At 37.5% G+C, this 13,500-nt stretch overlaps 1 protein-coding gene across 5 annotated transcripts in view; it reads left to right on the top strand.

Annotated features, from left to right (window-relative positions):
• Positions 1-13,500, top strand: part of RASSF6 (Ras association domain family member 6) — a 66,993-nt gene that overhangs the window by 42,643 nt on the left and 10,850 nt on the right. For all 5 annotated transcript variants that reach the window (XM_045858154.1, XM_045858153.1, XM_045858157.1 and 2 more), the window contains 2 exons: positions 9,891-9,988; positions 11,167-11,351. In XM_045858154.1, coding sequence (XP_045714110.1) covers positions 9,891-9,988; positions 11,167-11,351 — 283 coding nt within the window. The remainder of the gene's footprint in view (positions 1-9,890; positions 9,989-11,166; positions 11,352-13,500) is intronic.

Below are 13,500 nucleotides of genomic sequence, written 5' to 3'. Positions count from 1 at the left end.
AATAGAGATAACCACTACAATAATAGAGTTCAGGAAATTGCGAAGTGGGCTGAGATCTGCAAGGGATGTTGTGTAGTATTTACAATTGTATGAAATAGGTCTTATTTACAGTAATATTAAAGCAACAATCATGTGGCAAAATCTATGAGATCTAGATAACAAGAATAAGGAGTATAGAACCCTGAATGGTGTACTAATGGAACACAAATGAAGGACAGTAAATTAGCAACACACTATGGATGAGATAACAGGGGAAAACTATCAAATGATACAGGATAGCCAGCCAAGCAAAGAAGATTATACAAAAAGAAAAAGAATACCAAAATACTATTAAAATAAAAAATGTCAGAAAAATGACAAAAAGATAATGCAAATTTGCAGTAACTTTCAGGCTCAAAAGAAAAAGGGAAAAAAAGCAGAAGATGGAATGCAGGAGAGATAAATTTGGAGTGGAAGGAATAACACTAGGATAAAAGGAAGAGAAACGTAAGGAATTGAGAGATATAAAAATAGTAAGAATTAAAAAATAAAGTTACTTAAAAAACAAGATAAAATCAAACAATCAAACAACAGCCAACACACACACACACACACACACACACACACACACACACCACGCACACACCTCTTGTTGGTTTCTAACTGGCCAAACCAGTTTTTCTGGTATTGCTGGCTTCAGCAGCCTGAGGGTGGTTGGAATGCTCTTCACTCTTCCCAGTCAGAACTCAGTCAGTCTCTTGCATACTGTCCCCAGGGCTAGCCACCCTGCTCTCCCTAGAGCTGATCTGATGCCTCTCGGCAAGGCCCTGGGTGGGGGTATGAGCGTTCCCAAGCACGCTCTCCGGAGCTCACTGCCGTGGTCTCCCGAGCTCTGGGGTCCTGCAGAGCGCCCTTGTCTTTTCCTGGTTCACGGTATAAGCTCCAGGGATCGTGAGGGGTCCTGCCTTTCCCCCAATTTCACCACCCTGAGCTCTATGTTCTCGTGAAGCACCTGCATCTTTTCTGTGTTCACACTGCGAGAGTCAGGAATCCCGAAGGGGTGCGTGTTTCCCTGAGTTCACCATGGCGGGCTCCAGAATCCCGCAAATGCGCGTGCCCTTTTCTTGTTCAGGGCTATGGGGTCTGGGTCTTCCACAAAACCACACTCTCACTGGGTTGGGGGTGCAGGCGCTAGGCCAGGCCGCCCTTGGTCGCACAGGCTGGGGCACTCACCCTTCCCAGGGCTATGCGTACGTGCTCGCAGCCCCTGTGTGACTATCTCCCAGTCTCACTCCCCTCTCTGTGCCTTCAAGCAACAAGGCCTCCCTTGGTGCTGCTCAATCTTTGTTGTCTGGGGAGGGAGCCGTGACTCTGCTCTCCCGGGTGCCCTGAGGCAGACCCGGGAACACCAGGCCTGGGGGCTGCAACATCCCTGGTCTCGGAGCTGATCGATCCCTGGGCCCTTATTATCCTGAAGCAATCTCTTTGCCATCTGGTTTTTTAATGTCTGCTATAATTTTTGATGTCCTGTTTTCATAAATGTTGCAATATTGTTGGCCCCTTGCTCCGTTCCTCTGCAGATCGGTCAGTTTCTCTCCTGTGAATAGGGGAAGGGAAATACGCTCCCTCCGACCACGCTGCTATCTTCCCGCCCCGATATGATTCATGAAAACCTAATAAGTATGGAACACTATGGGAAAATGTCAAGGGAATGCAGTAAGATATTATATTATCACATTAAACCATCATTATTTTGAATATCCCAAGAGTTTTTTATGTGTCAATTTAAATACAGAAACTTTTTCCTAGAAATCCTGAATTTTGGGATGTTTCCAGAGCCCAGGTAGACAAGGCAATAACGATGCCTGTCCACATACTGTGGAAGATTATAAATTAATATCCTCATGATGTACTACCATGGACCCCATTTTCATTTTTCATTGTTTATTAAAACATTACTATGAATGAAAAAGGAATTCTCTCCTTTAGTTTAAGATTGAGGAAGAATCCCCTGGAATACTTTGCTTGATTTTTACCACAGTGATGAGACTTATGGGAGAATGTCTGAGTACACATCCGCGGTATGTGAGATCTTTCTGGTGGGTATGAACTGTCAGAAAAAGATCCCACTCCTCTTTTTCACCCACATTAAGAGTGAGATTAGATTTAGTTGTGATTAATTAGCCAAGAATCCCTCTTGGGAATAAGCTGAATGAACTCTCATCAGGAAGGTGCAGCATAATTTATAATGTTGTTCCCTGGCCTCTGGTTTCTTAGTGGGGTGCAGAGCCACCTAAGTCACTAGTCTTTGTTTCAGTCCAATCCTAGACACCCTCATTCATTTACACACCGAGCCTCAAATGAAATTGTGAAAAGAAATGGACTGTTCCCTTACTCTATAAAATTTCTTTCAGGTCTCCTTACCCATGCTGGATTTCTAAGGGCAGAACTTACACCTCTTTTGTCACAGGATCACAGATTTGATATCCCCAGTGGGTGGATGTGGAACAAGAAGTAGAAGTTGTGTATTCAGCAACAGGAAGGGCTGCCATCTTGTCTTTCAGTTCACCCTTTGAAAGAATCATCAATTTGTCATGCTAGTTTGATTTTTTGTGTTTATTGCCATTTTATTGTTCATATTTTTATCTTTCTTATTCTTCCCCTTCTTCCTCCTCTTCCTCCTCCTTCTCTTCTTCTCCTTCTTCTTCTTCTTCTTCTTCTTCTCCTTCTTCTTCAAGAAGACCCTTTAACATTTCATATAATAAGGGCTTCATGATGATGAACTCTTATAGATTTTTCTTTTCTGGGAAGATATTTATCTACCCTTTGATTCTAAATGATAGCCTTGCAAGGTAGAGTAACCTTGGTTGTTAATTCTTGCTTTTTATTGTCTTTAATATTTCTTGCCAATCACTTCTGGCCTGCAAAGTTTCTGTTGAGAAATCAACTGACAGTCTTATGGGAGCTCCCCTGTAGATAACTAACTGCTTTTCTTTTGCTGCTTTTAGGATTCTCTCTTTGTGTTTAACCTTTCCCATTTTAATTATGGTGTGTCTTGGTGTGGGGCTTCTTGGATTCATCTTGTTTGTAACTCTCTGTGCTTTTTGGACTTTTATGTCTATTTCCTTTACCAAGTTAGCAAATTTTTCTGGCATTATTTTTTCAGATACATTTTTAATTCCTTGCTCTCTCTCTTCTCCTTCTGGTACCCCCATGATGTGAATGTTGGCACACTTTAAGTTGTTTCAGATGCCCTTTATACTATCCTCATTTTTTGGATTTTTTTAGCTGTTCTAATTGGATGTTTTTTGCTTCCTTATATTCCAAAACACTGGTTGATTCTTAGCTTCATCTACCCTACTCTTGATTCCCTGTAAATTATTCTTCATTTCAATTAGTGCATCCTTCATTTCCGACTGGTCATTTTTTTTATGCTGTTGAGGTTCTCACTATTTTCATTGAGCATCCTTTTCCTTATAAGTGTTTTGAACTCTGCATCTAGTAGATGGCTTGTCTCTATTTTGTATCATTCTTTTTCTTGAGTTTGGATCTATTCTTTCATTTGGGACACGTTTCTTTGTCTCCTCATTTTGGCAGCCTTCTATATCTGTTTCTATGCATTAAGTAAAGCTTTTATGTCTCCCAGGCTTGGTAGATTGCCCTAATGTAGTAGGTATCCTGTAAGGTCCAGTGCATAGCCTTCTTGATCACCCAAACTGGACACTTGAGTTTGCTCCTTGTGTGGGCTGTGCACACAGGACCTGTTGTAGTTGAGATCTTATTGCTATCAGTACATCAAAGGGGAGGATTTACCCCCAAGCCAACTAGCTGCAAAGAATGCAGCTACTGACCACCAACCTCCTGGTGTATCTCTGGTGCCTTTCAAGCTACGGTCCATTCATGCCTGAATGGCTCATGCTTCAGATTTTCCTAAAATCTCTCAAACAAGCAGCATCTGGCTTCAGTGTGGCCCATATCTCTCACTAAGTGGCCTCAGCTCTGTCACTAGCAACAGCTGGCCTTGGTTTGCAGCTTGGCCTTACCTGAGCACCTCCAAGCCCAGCACAAGTAGCAGCCATCTACAGATCACTTTGTAGTTCATGTAGGGTAGCCCTGGGCAGAAGATAGGCAGTGGCTGACCTTGCCCTGAACCTCTCAAGAATTCCCAGAGCCAGAACACCCAGTGAGTAAGTTCAGACCACATCAAAGCATTACTACCCAACCACCCCTACAAATAACACACTCAAGGGGTAGACTCAGTGGGCACCACAGCCTTGCTGAAATAAGTTCTGCTCTGTAGGGTGTGCCTTTGCACAGCTCATGCTCCACAGTGAGCTCCAACACTAGGGCAGTAGCTTGAAAGGCACCAGAGATACACCAGGAAGAGCCAAAACAGGCCTTTCATATGCAAAAGCCTCTGGAAACAGCTTGGGTGGGCCTGCAAGTTGGGAGAGACAGTGTCTCAGGAAATCACCAGGGCAGAGTGAACAATGTAAACCAAGTCCATGGAGACTTAGATATGACACTAGCCTGATAGCTCTGTGGGATGGGGAGGGGGGGATGTTCATCAAAGGAACAATGGCCTCTGCCAGCACTTCAGTCTGAGAGAAAGCTGCTCCCCCAGCTCTCACGCTGATGTCAGACAATTCAGTTTCTCCCTGTATGTGTCTGGTGCCTTTTACTGCTTCAGTGATGGAGCTCAGAGGGAGGCAGTCTGAGTAAATCCATGCATGAGCCCTTTAAGAGGAACTGCCTAGGACTCCAGAAGCCCTCCATCTCCCTCAGCCTCAATCCCTGCTGGTTTTTACAACCATAAGGTATGGGAACTTATCTTCCTGGAACTGGAACCTGGAATGAGGGGACTGGTGTGTGTCTGGGACTCCTCACTCTTCAGAGGGATCTCTGCAGCCAAGATATCCCTCCCAATTTTTATCTGCAATGTGTGGGCATGGAACCAGCCTGTTCCATGCCTGTGCACCTCCTATCAGTCTCAATGTGGCTTCTTTAATTCTGTAATTGTAGGACTTCCATTTAGGTAGTTCTAAATGATGGCTGTTCTGTAGTTTAGTTGTAATTTTGATGTAGCTGTGTGAAAAGGTGAGTGCCACATTTACCTATGCTGCCATCTTAGCAGGAGGAACACTGGTTTGTTTTAATTACATTTGAAATGAGCCACACTGAGATAGTTTAATAGGAGTGGTAGAAGCTTAAATAAATTAGTTTGTTTGATCTGTGATCACTTGTAATTAGCTTTTTATGGAATGAAGTCTATGGACAGTACTTTGATCTTTCATATTTGGTACAAGTATTTTCTTTAAAATTTTTTTTAAATGACAGTTTTTATATTTACTTATATCAGTTTTTATTTCCTCTTTTCATATCTTTCCAAAATCAGCTTTGGGACATTTTGGACAAATCATGGCAGAATAAAACAAAGAGCCAAAACTGGACAGATGTATATTTGAATGTTATCGATAGTGTTACAATATGGGTAGAAACGTGACTGCATTCTATTTGTCTATCAAATTTCTACCTCCTTTTCCCTTGAAACTCATTAGCAAACCTCCCCACAGTTAAATTTGCTAACCATATGTATCCCAGAGCTTGGTCAGAGTGATGTAAATAGTCTCATGCTGGGGCAACTTTAACTACTTGATACTACATAAAGTTCTAATCATTTTTGTTTGGAAAACTCTGGGTAACTGTCCTCATACTTACTCATGGGCAAAGTTGTAGATGGTGATACTTCAAATTATACAATCCAGAGCTAACATTTGTGTAGTCTCCTAAAATGGTAGGAAGAAAACAGGTTAAACACTGCATATATTGAACCATGTTTGCTTCCCTGTAGTAGTGTGAAACTGCTAAGTTATAAGAAAGTGAGTACAGGTGCCAAGTCTGCTAGAGTTTCCAAGCTCTGCTAGAGCTTCACTTCCAGTGAAGCACATCACTGGTCTGGCCTTCTTGGGCATTTCATTTTCCCATATGAAATAGAATCTGGTTGTTTTGCCTTTTGAGGTTTTGCTTTTCTTTGGCATTCTGTCTCAATTGCTACCCAATTTTCTATGGTAATTTTATCTGCCTCCTTTGTTTATTAATCTTCTATAGATTGAGAGGAATGGATAATTTCATCTGTCATAATAAGAACTAGATTCTGAGTCAAGACCTAAATAGTTCTCTTGTTGTTAAAGTTATTGCCTATATTTCTTTGACATTATGACATTTGTTTGGACTGGCTATTCTCTAGGTAGTGGAGTTCACTGGGAAACTAATGAACAAATATATTAGATTTTCCTTATCTCCTTCATAAGAATATTGCGAGGCTCAAATGCTATAAAAGTTATAAAAAGACCAAAATAATTGAAAGATCAAGGGGAAAAATATCATGTCTATTCATATTCACCACCACTAGTATTTTTTAAAAATTTTATTGAATTTGTCAGGGTAACCTTGTTTAATAAAATTATATAGGTTTCAGGTGTACAATTCTCTAATACATCATCTATATATTGTACTGTGTGTTCACTCCCCCAAAGTCAAATCTCCTTCCATCACCATTTATCCCCCTTTTACCCTCTTCTACCTCCCCCACCCCCATTTCCCTCTGGCAATCACCATACTGTTGTCTGTGTCTATGAGTTTTTTTTCCTTAACCCTTTACCTTTTTCACATAGTTCCCCACCCCTCTTCTCTCTAACAGCTGTTTCCTGTATCTATGTGTCTCTTACTATTTTGTTTGTTAGATTCTATGTATAAGTGAAATCATATGGTATTTGTCTTTCTCTGACTGGTTTATTTCACTTAGCATAATACTCTCCAGGTCCATTCATGCTGTCAAAAAAGGAAAGATTTCCTTTACTTTTACAGCCAAGAACAATAGTATTCTATCATGTAAATGTTCCACATTATTTTTATCTGCTCATCTCCTGAGCTGCACTTTAGCTGCTTGATGGGCACTTGAGCTGCTTCCAAATCTTGGCTATTGTGAATAGTGCTACAATGAACATAGGGATGCATATATTCTTTCAAATTTGTGCTCCGGGTTTCTTCAGATATATTCTCAGAAGTAGAATCACTTCTATGAGGCAGTTCCATTCTTAAGTTTTTTAGGAGACTCTATGCTGTTTCCCACAATGGTTGTACCAATCCGCATTCTCACCAATAGTGCAAAAGGGTTCCCCTTTCTCCACATCCTCACCAACACTTGTTTGTTGATTGATTTGGTGATAGCTATTCTGACAAGTGTGAAGTGATATCTCATGGTAGTTTTAATTTGCATTTCTCTGATGATTAGTGACATCTCTTCATGTCTATTAGCCCTCTGTATGTCCTCTTTGGAGACATGTCTATTCAGGTCTTTTACCCATTTTTAAATTGAATTGTTTGTTTTTTGGTGTTGAGTTTTGTAAGTTCTTTATACATTTTGTATATTAACCCCTTATCAAATGTATCATTGGTATATATGTTCTCCCATTTATGGTTTGTCTTTTCATTGTGTCAATGCTTTCGTTTGCTTCGCAAAAGTTTTTTAGTTTGATGTAGTCCCATTTGTTTATTTTTTGTTTGCTTCCCCTGCTTGAGGAAACATTAGAAAAAATATTGCTATGAGAGATGTCCAAGATTTTATTGCCTATGTTTTCTTCTAGGATTTTGTGGTTTCAGATATTATATTTAAGTCTGTAATCCATTTTGAGTTTATTCTTGTGTATGGTGTAGGAAGGTAGTCTATTTTCATTTTATTGCACATATCTCTTCAATTTCCCTGACACCATTTATTGAATAGACTATCTTTAACCCATGTTCTTGCCTCCTTTGTCAAATATTAATTGACATAAAGACATGGTTTTATTTCTAGGCTCTCTATTCTGTTCCATTGATCAATATATCTGTTTTTATGCCAGTACCAGGCTATTTTTATTACTATGGCTTTGTAGTAAAGTTTGATATCAAGTAGTGTGATCCCTCCAACTTTGTTCTTTCTCAAGATCCCTGTGGCTCTTCAGGGTCTTTTGTGGGTCTATATATATTTTTGGAATATTTTTTCTAATTCTGTAAAATATACCATTGTTATCAAGATAGGAATTGCAGGGAGTATATAGATTGTTTTAGTAGTATGGACATTTTAATGATGCTAATTCTCCCCATTCATGAACACATTATATGCTTTCACTTATTTCTATCTTCTTCAATTTCTTTCTTCAGTTATTATAATTTTCTGAGTATAGGTCTTTTACATCCTTGGTTAAATTTACTTCAAGGTTGTTTTTTTAATGTAATTATAAATGTGATTGTTTTCTTAGTTTCTCTTTCTGATAGTTCATTATTGGTATATAAAAATGCAGCTGATTTCTGGATATTTATTTTGTATCCTGTTTCACTAAATTCATCTATCAGTTCTAGTAGGGTTTTTTTTTTTTTGGTGGAATCTTTAGGGTTCTCTATATACAGTATCATGTCATCTGTAAACAATGCCAGTTTTACTTCTTCCTTTCCTATTTGGATGCCTTTTATTTCTTCTTTTTGTCTGATTGCTGTGTCTAGGACTTCCAGTACTATGTTGAATAAGGGTATTGAAAGTAGACATCCCTGTCTTGCTCCTGACCTTAGGGGAAACACTTTCAGTTTTTGCCCATTGAGTATGATGTTGACTGTGGGTTTGTCATATATGGCCTTTGTTGAGGTATGTTTCCTCTATTCTTACTTGCTGACTGTTTTTATCAAAAATGAATATTGGATATCATCAAATACTTTTTCTGCATTCATTGATATGATCATGTGATTTTTATCCTTCACTTTGTTTAGTGGTATATCAGGTTTATTAATTTACAGATAATGACCACTGATATTAATAAGTAATTTTTGTTGCCACCAGTTAGTGCCACAAATTTCCTATGGGTGAATTTTTTTGGTCATAAGGAAAAATAGACATTATGAAAAAAACTTGTAGTAAAACTAAAGGCTGGTCCTGTCAATAATAGTATCCATTAACATACAGAGATCCAGGAATAACTTGGATTTCCAATGGTTCCTGGGTCATAATGAAGTAGATGAAGATCATGGTGACTATGATGAGGTTGACAGTGAAGATGAGGATTATTTGATCATTTAACAAATATTGAATGCTTAGTATGTGTTGGGTGCTGTTTTAAGACTTATACAAATTAACTCAATTTTTTTCAACTACATTATTATATAGCTTATACTGTTATCATCCCTATTTTATAGAAATGACACAGAAAAGTAAAGTAACTTGTCTAAGGCCAGATTTAAAAAAACAAAATATGACTATTGGCCCATGTGGAAAAAAAATAAGATGCTGCCCAGTTTTACTTATTCCAGGCATTAGGATATATTGACAATTGTTAGTATTTCATATAAATCAAGTTTTTCTAGAAAAGAAGTTTCTATACACTTTTCTTCTTTGTAAATTGCATTCTTCATAGTAGTCAACACCTAAAAGATAGGCACCATCTTATTATTTTAGAGCTACTCTACCCAACAATACTTGGGAAAAAAAAAAAAGAGGAACCTAAGACATGTTGGCAGAATGAACACTTGTGTCCAAACTCACTTAAAAGCATTATAAGGTCTCTGTAAAAAATGGATTATGTTGGTTTCTACTAATTCTATTTGTACATGTATTTTACAGAATCTATATAATCTTGTATTTCAGTGTATAACTGAATTATTATATCAAGATATGTCCACAATAAATAAAGCAAGTATTTAAAATACATGCTGAGTACTCTGGTATAAATATTATTTTAATAATGTAACATTGTTATAAGTTAGGATGATTTATCTATCAACATAGGCCCACAGTACTAATATAAATACTGTAAATCTGAAAACCATCATAGACCTCATTATAAATGAAATTGATGTCACTTGTAAGATCTATTATTTTTCAGGGGAATGACACGCTGGGGAGAATTTGATGATCTTCATAATATTAGTGAACTGGACAAGACCCAGATTCCAGTGCCTGAATCAATGAATCCCCAGGAAGGTCAGTGTCAAACAGTTATTAGTAAAGAGACTTTAATGAATGAATCATAACTGTTTCTCTGAAATTTAACAATTTTATACACTGCTACACAATAAACTCTTATTTTATGTTTTTAGGAAAGGCACTTAGAAGCATACTAACTTAAATCGCTATAGTTCTGGTATGGTGTTTAAGAATGTTACTTGCCTACATAAAAATGTGATCATTTTAAAAATTACATCAATTCACTAAGGGATGTCTCCAGAGCCCAGATTTTTAGGGAGATTTGAATAAAGTTTATATTCATAAAATTGTTCAATATTTTCCTCAAGGATTAGGATCGTTCATTATACTCAGTAGCTTGTCATGTTAGGCCATGCCAAACCAATGGAAAATGCCAGCTTCTATAACAAGTCACATCAGTAGTCATAACAATAATATTTATGTGATTTAATGACATCAATGATTGTCATTTACTGAAACTCTACTAAGTGTCAGGTGTGATACTGTATTGTACATGGATCTTGTTTCCATATAATATGTACAGATCCACAAAGGAAGATGACTGGGGCTGCCAGTGGGTTCATGTTCCTGGTAGTGATGTCAACAAGCTGGCTTCACACTGAACAAGGGTTCCTTTTGGCCTTACCTTCCCAAGTCTTCCAACAACCTCTGATGTTTAGTTGTTTTTATCAAACTATTATTAATTCAGCTTCCTCTGCTGTCACACTGTAATAAACCATTTTCTATGACAAACACGATTTTTCTTCCACGATTCCTTTATCTTTGTCTCATGGCCTCTTGACATCTTGTAGACAAGGATCTTTCCAATTAGCCACTTGGAAAAAAAATGCTCATCTAAACCTAGGGGAATCTCAATATCTTGACACCTAAGATACCATAAAAATCTACTTGTATTTTAGGACCAGTACTGGAGGAAGTGTACTATTTCATGATTATTTTATGATACTCTTAATTACAATATAGAATTATTTAAACTCTCAAGGTAAAATGGAACACAAGTATCACCAGCAGGCTCTCTTCCTACATGAGAACATTGCTATTTTCCCACTGTTTAAAAGCATTAGAATCCATTGCTTAGCTACATATTTAGTTATTAAATACATATACAAGTCCACCCAGAATGCAAAGAGGTGGATGGCTAAATGATATGGCCTTATCATCTTTATTCTTCCCAGATTATTTATCTTATCACAGCAGCACTCTGAAGCCTCTTGAAGATGAAGAGCCAAAACCTCCATTGCTCTATAGAACCATGAGTGAAGCAGCTCTGGTGAGAAAAAGGACGAAGCCTCCAATGATGGACAGAAAAGACAGACAGAGACATAGAGCCTCTATTAACGGGCACTTTTACAACCATGAAGTGAGTTTCAATTCTATTGGTGTCATTTAAAATAGTGTTCTCTATTATACTAACAATAACAATGGTACTAGTATATTTAATAATGACTGGGTATTCTCTGTGCCTTAGGTATTTAACTTTTAAATTAATTTTGATTAATTTTCTCATTATCACTGTAATGATACTATGAAATAGTTACCATTATTTTACCTACTTTACATATGAGTTCATTGAGACTCACAGAGGTTAAACAATTTGTGTTAGGTCATACTGCTTTTAAGTAGTAGCTTTGAACTTGAACCCAGCTTTGTCGTACTCCAGAACCCAAATTCTTAGCCACCATGATGGATGATCCCTATTTAAGTGGCAGTACTATGCCGAGCTTTGGAAATATAAAAATGAATCCATTGAAGCCCCTGCCAGAAAGGAGCTCAGGACATGGGGAAAAAAAATCAGTACATTAAACATTAACATTTAAATACTATTTAAATTTTTAAGAGTCCTATTTACTTTAATAAATCAAAGTTCTCATTTTGCATGTTCCCTTCCAAGTCTTGCAAAAATACATGTTATTTTTTATATAAGTATAGCTGTAGTTTAGATATCACTTGTATTCTGATTTTTCACCTAACATGTGTTCAATTTACATGTGCCTTTCCCTGCTATTTGTAAAACATTTCACTGTACTGAAGGTAGAAAATATATCATTTTTCTAAAACAAATATTTTTCATGTCATGTATTTTAACAATTATTCATCCATTCATGGAATAAATACTTCAAAAGTATTTACTCTGTGCCAGGCACCATTCTGAGCCCTTTGATTCAAGATAATAATTCTTTCATCTTAAGCCTTTCCTATAGGGCTTTTTACCTTATTCCTTCTTCCACCCTTGTGAGGTTATCAGTATTGTGCCTTTGGAGGCTGGTGGAAACAAACCAACCTCTCTTCTGAATTCTTTGTTCAAATTAACACATTTTTTTGTTCAAAAATTATCTCCTGGCCATAAAGTCACATAGACACTCCCCAACCAGTGTGCAACTACAGATTTCCCTGGTTTCTTCCCAAAACTATGCCACATGTGGTCATCTGGTGAGGTGACTTGTGTTAAAGGAAGCTGAGAAAGCCACATTGTACCAAATGATTGACTTCCAGATGCGATCTCCTGTGATAAAAATGAAATTGTTACTAAGGTGGCCATGTAGCATAGTGGTTAAATGGTTCTATGCTTGGGTGTTAGCTTGCTGACCTGATTTCAAATTCTTGCTGAGCGAAGTTAAAAATGTACTCAATCTCTTAGCCTTAGTTCCTCCATCCTTACTACTTCACAAAGTTGTTGAAGAGATTGAATGAAATAAGGTGAGTTAAACACAGTGCCTAATACAAGGGGAGAAAGGAATTCCATTTACATTACCTTTACTGTTGTTGATTGAAAGAGATCAAGCTGGGACTACAAGTATTTTATACAAATGTCATTCACTGTAATTTAAAAACTAACAAAAAGAAAAAAGAAAAAGAAAACTCCAAAACCCAAAGCACTCTATCAATGGGTATGTAATTATGAGCATCTATAAACTTAAATTGATTTAGTCTTTAAATGTGTTTTTATACCATGAAACCTCTTGATAATACCAGCATTGTTAGGCTGTGGATAACACCCACATTAGAGCTTACATTGTGATATTAGTAGGTAACGTATGAATATGACTTGACCTGTAGCATATTTTTATCCGTGCAATAAGAAATAATTTTATGATAGGGTTGTATTAGATATCTGGCCAACAAAACTGATAGAAAGAATTTGTTTTAAAATAAAACTCTGAAAAACATAATTTCAAAGTCCTTGTATGTTGGCACATGAGAAGGTCTTGGAGATTATCTAGTCCTACTCCCTTATTGTATAAATGAAATCATTGAGGCCTCTTCAGGTCCCAATGCTAAGTAAGTTGAGAAAGTTGGAATTAGCAGACACTAGACTTTAGGTCTCCTGAATCCTAATCTAGTTCTATTGTCAAACTCCATGAAGATATCAAACTGTATGAGGTCTGTCCAGAAAAATTCCAGCCTTTGTTAATATAACAAAAATGGTTTGCATGACCTTGATGTAACCTGGCAGCTAAGGTGCATGCATGAACAATGATGTCTTCACTGCACGAGTCAGGGGATGGGTG

Source organism: Phyllostomus hastatus, unplaced genomic scaffold (genome assembly GCF_019186645.2).
Source record: "Phyllostomus hastatus isolate PE091 unplaced genomic scaffold, TTU_PhHast_1.1 phas_scaffold_1674, whole genome shotgun sequence".
Lineage (NCBI taxonomy): Eukaryota > Metazoa > Chordata > Mammalia > Chiroptera > Phyllostomidae > Phyllostomus > Phyllostomus hastatus.
This window is presented reverse-complemented; position numbering and strand designations above follow the sequence as displayed.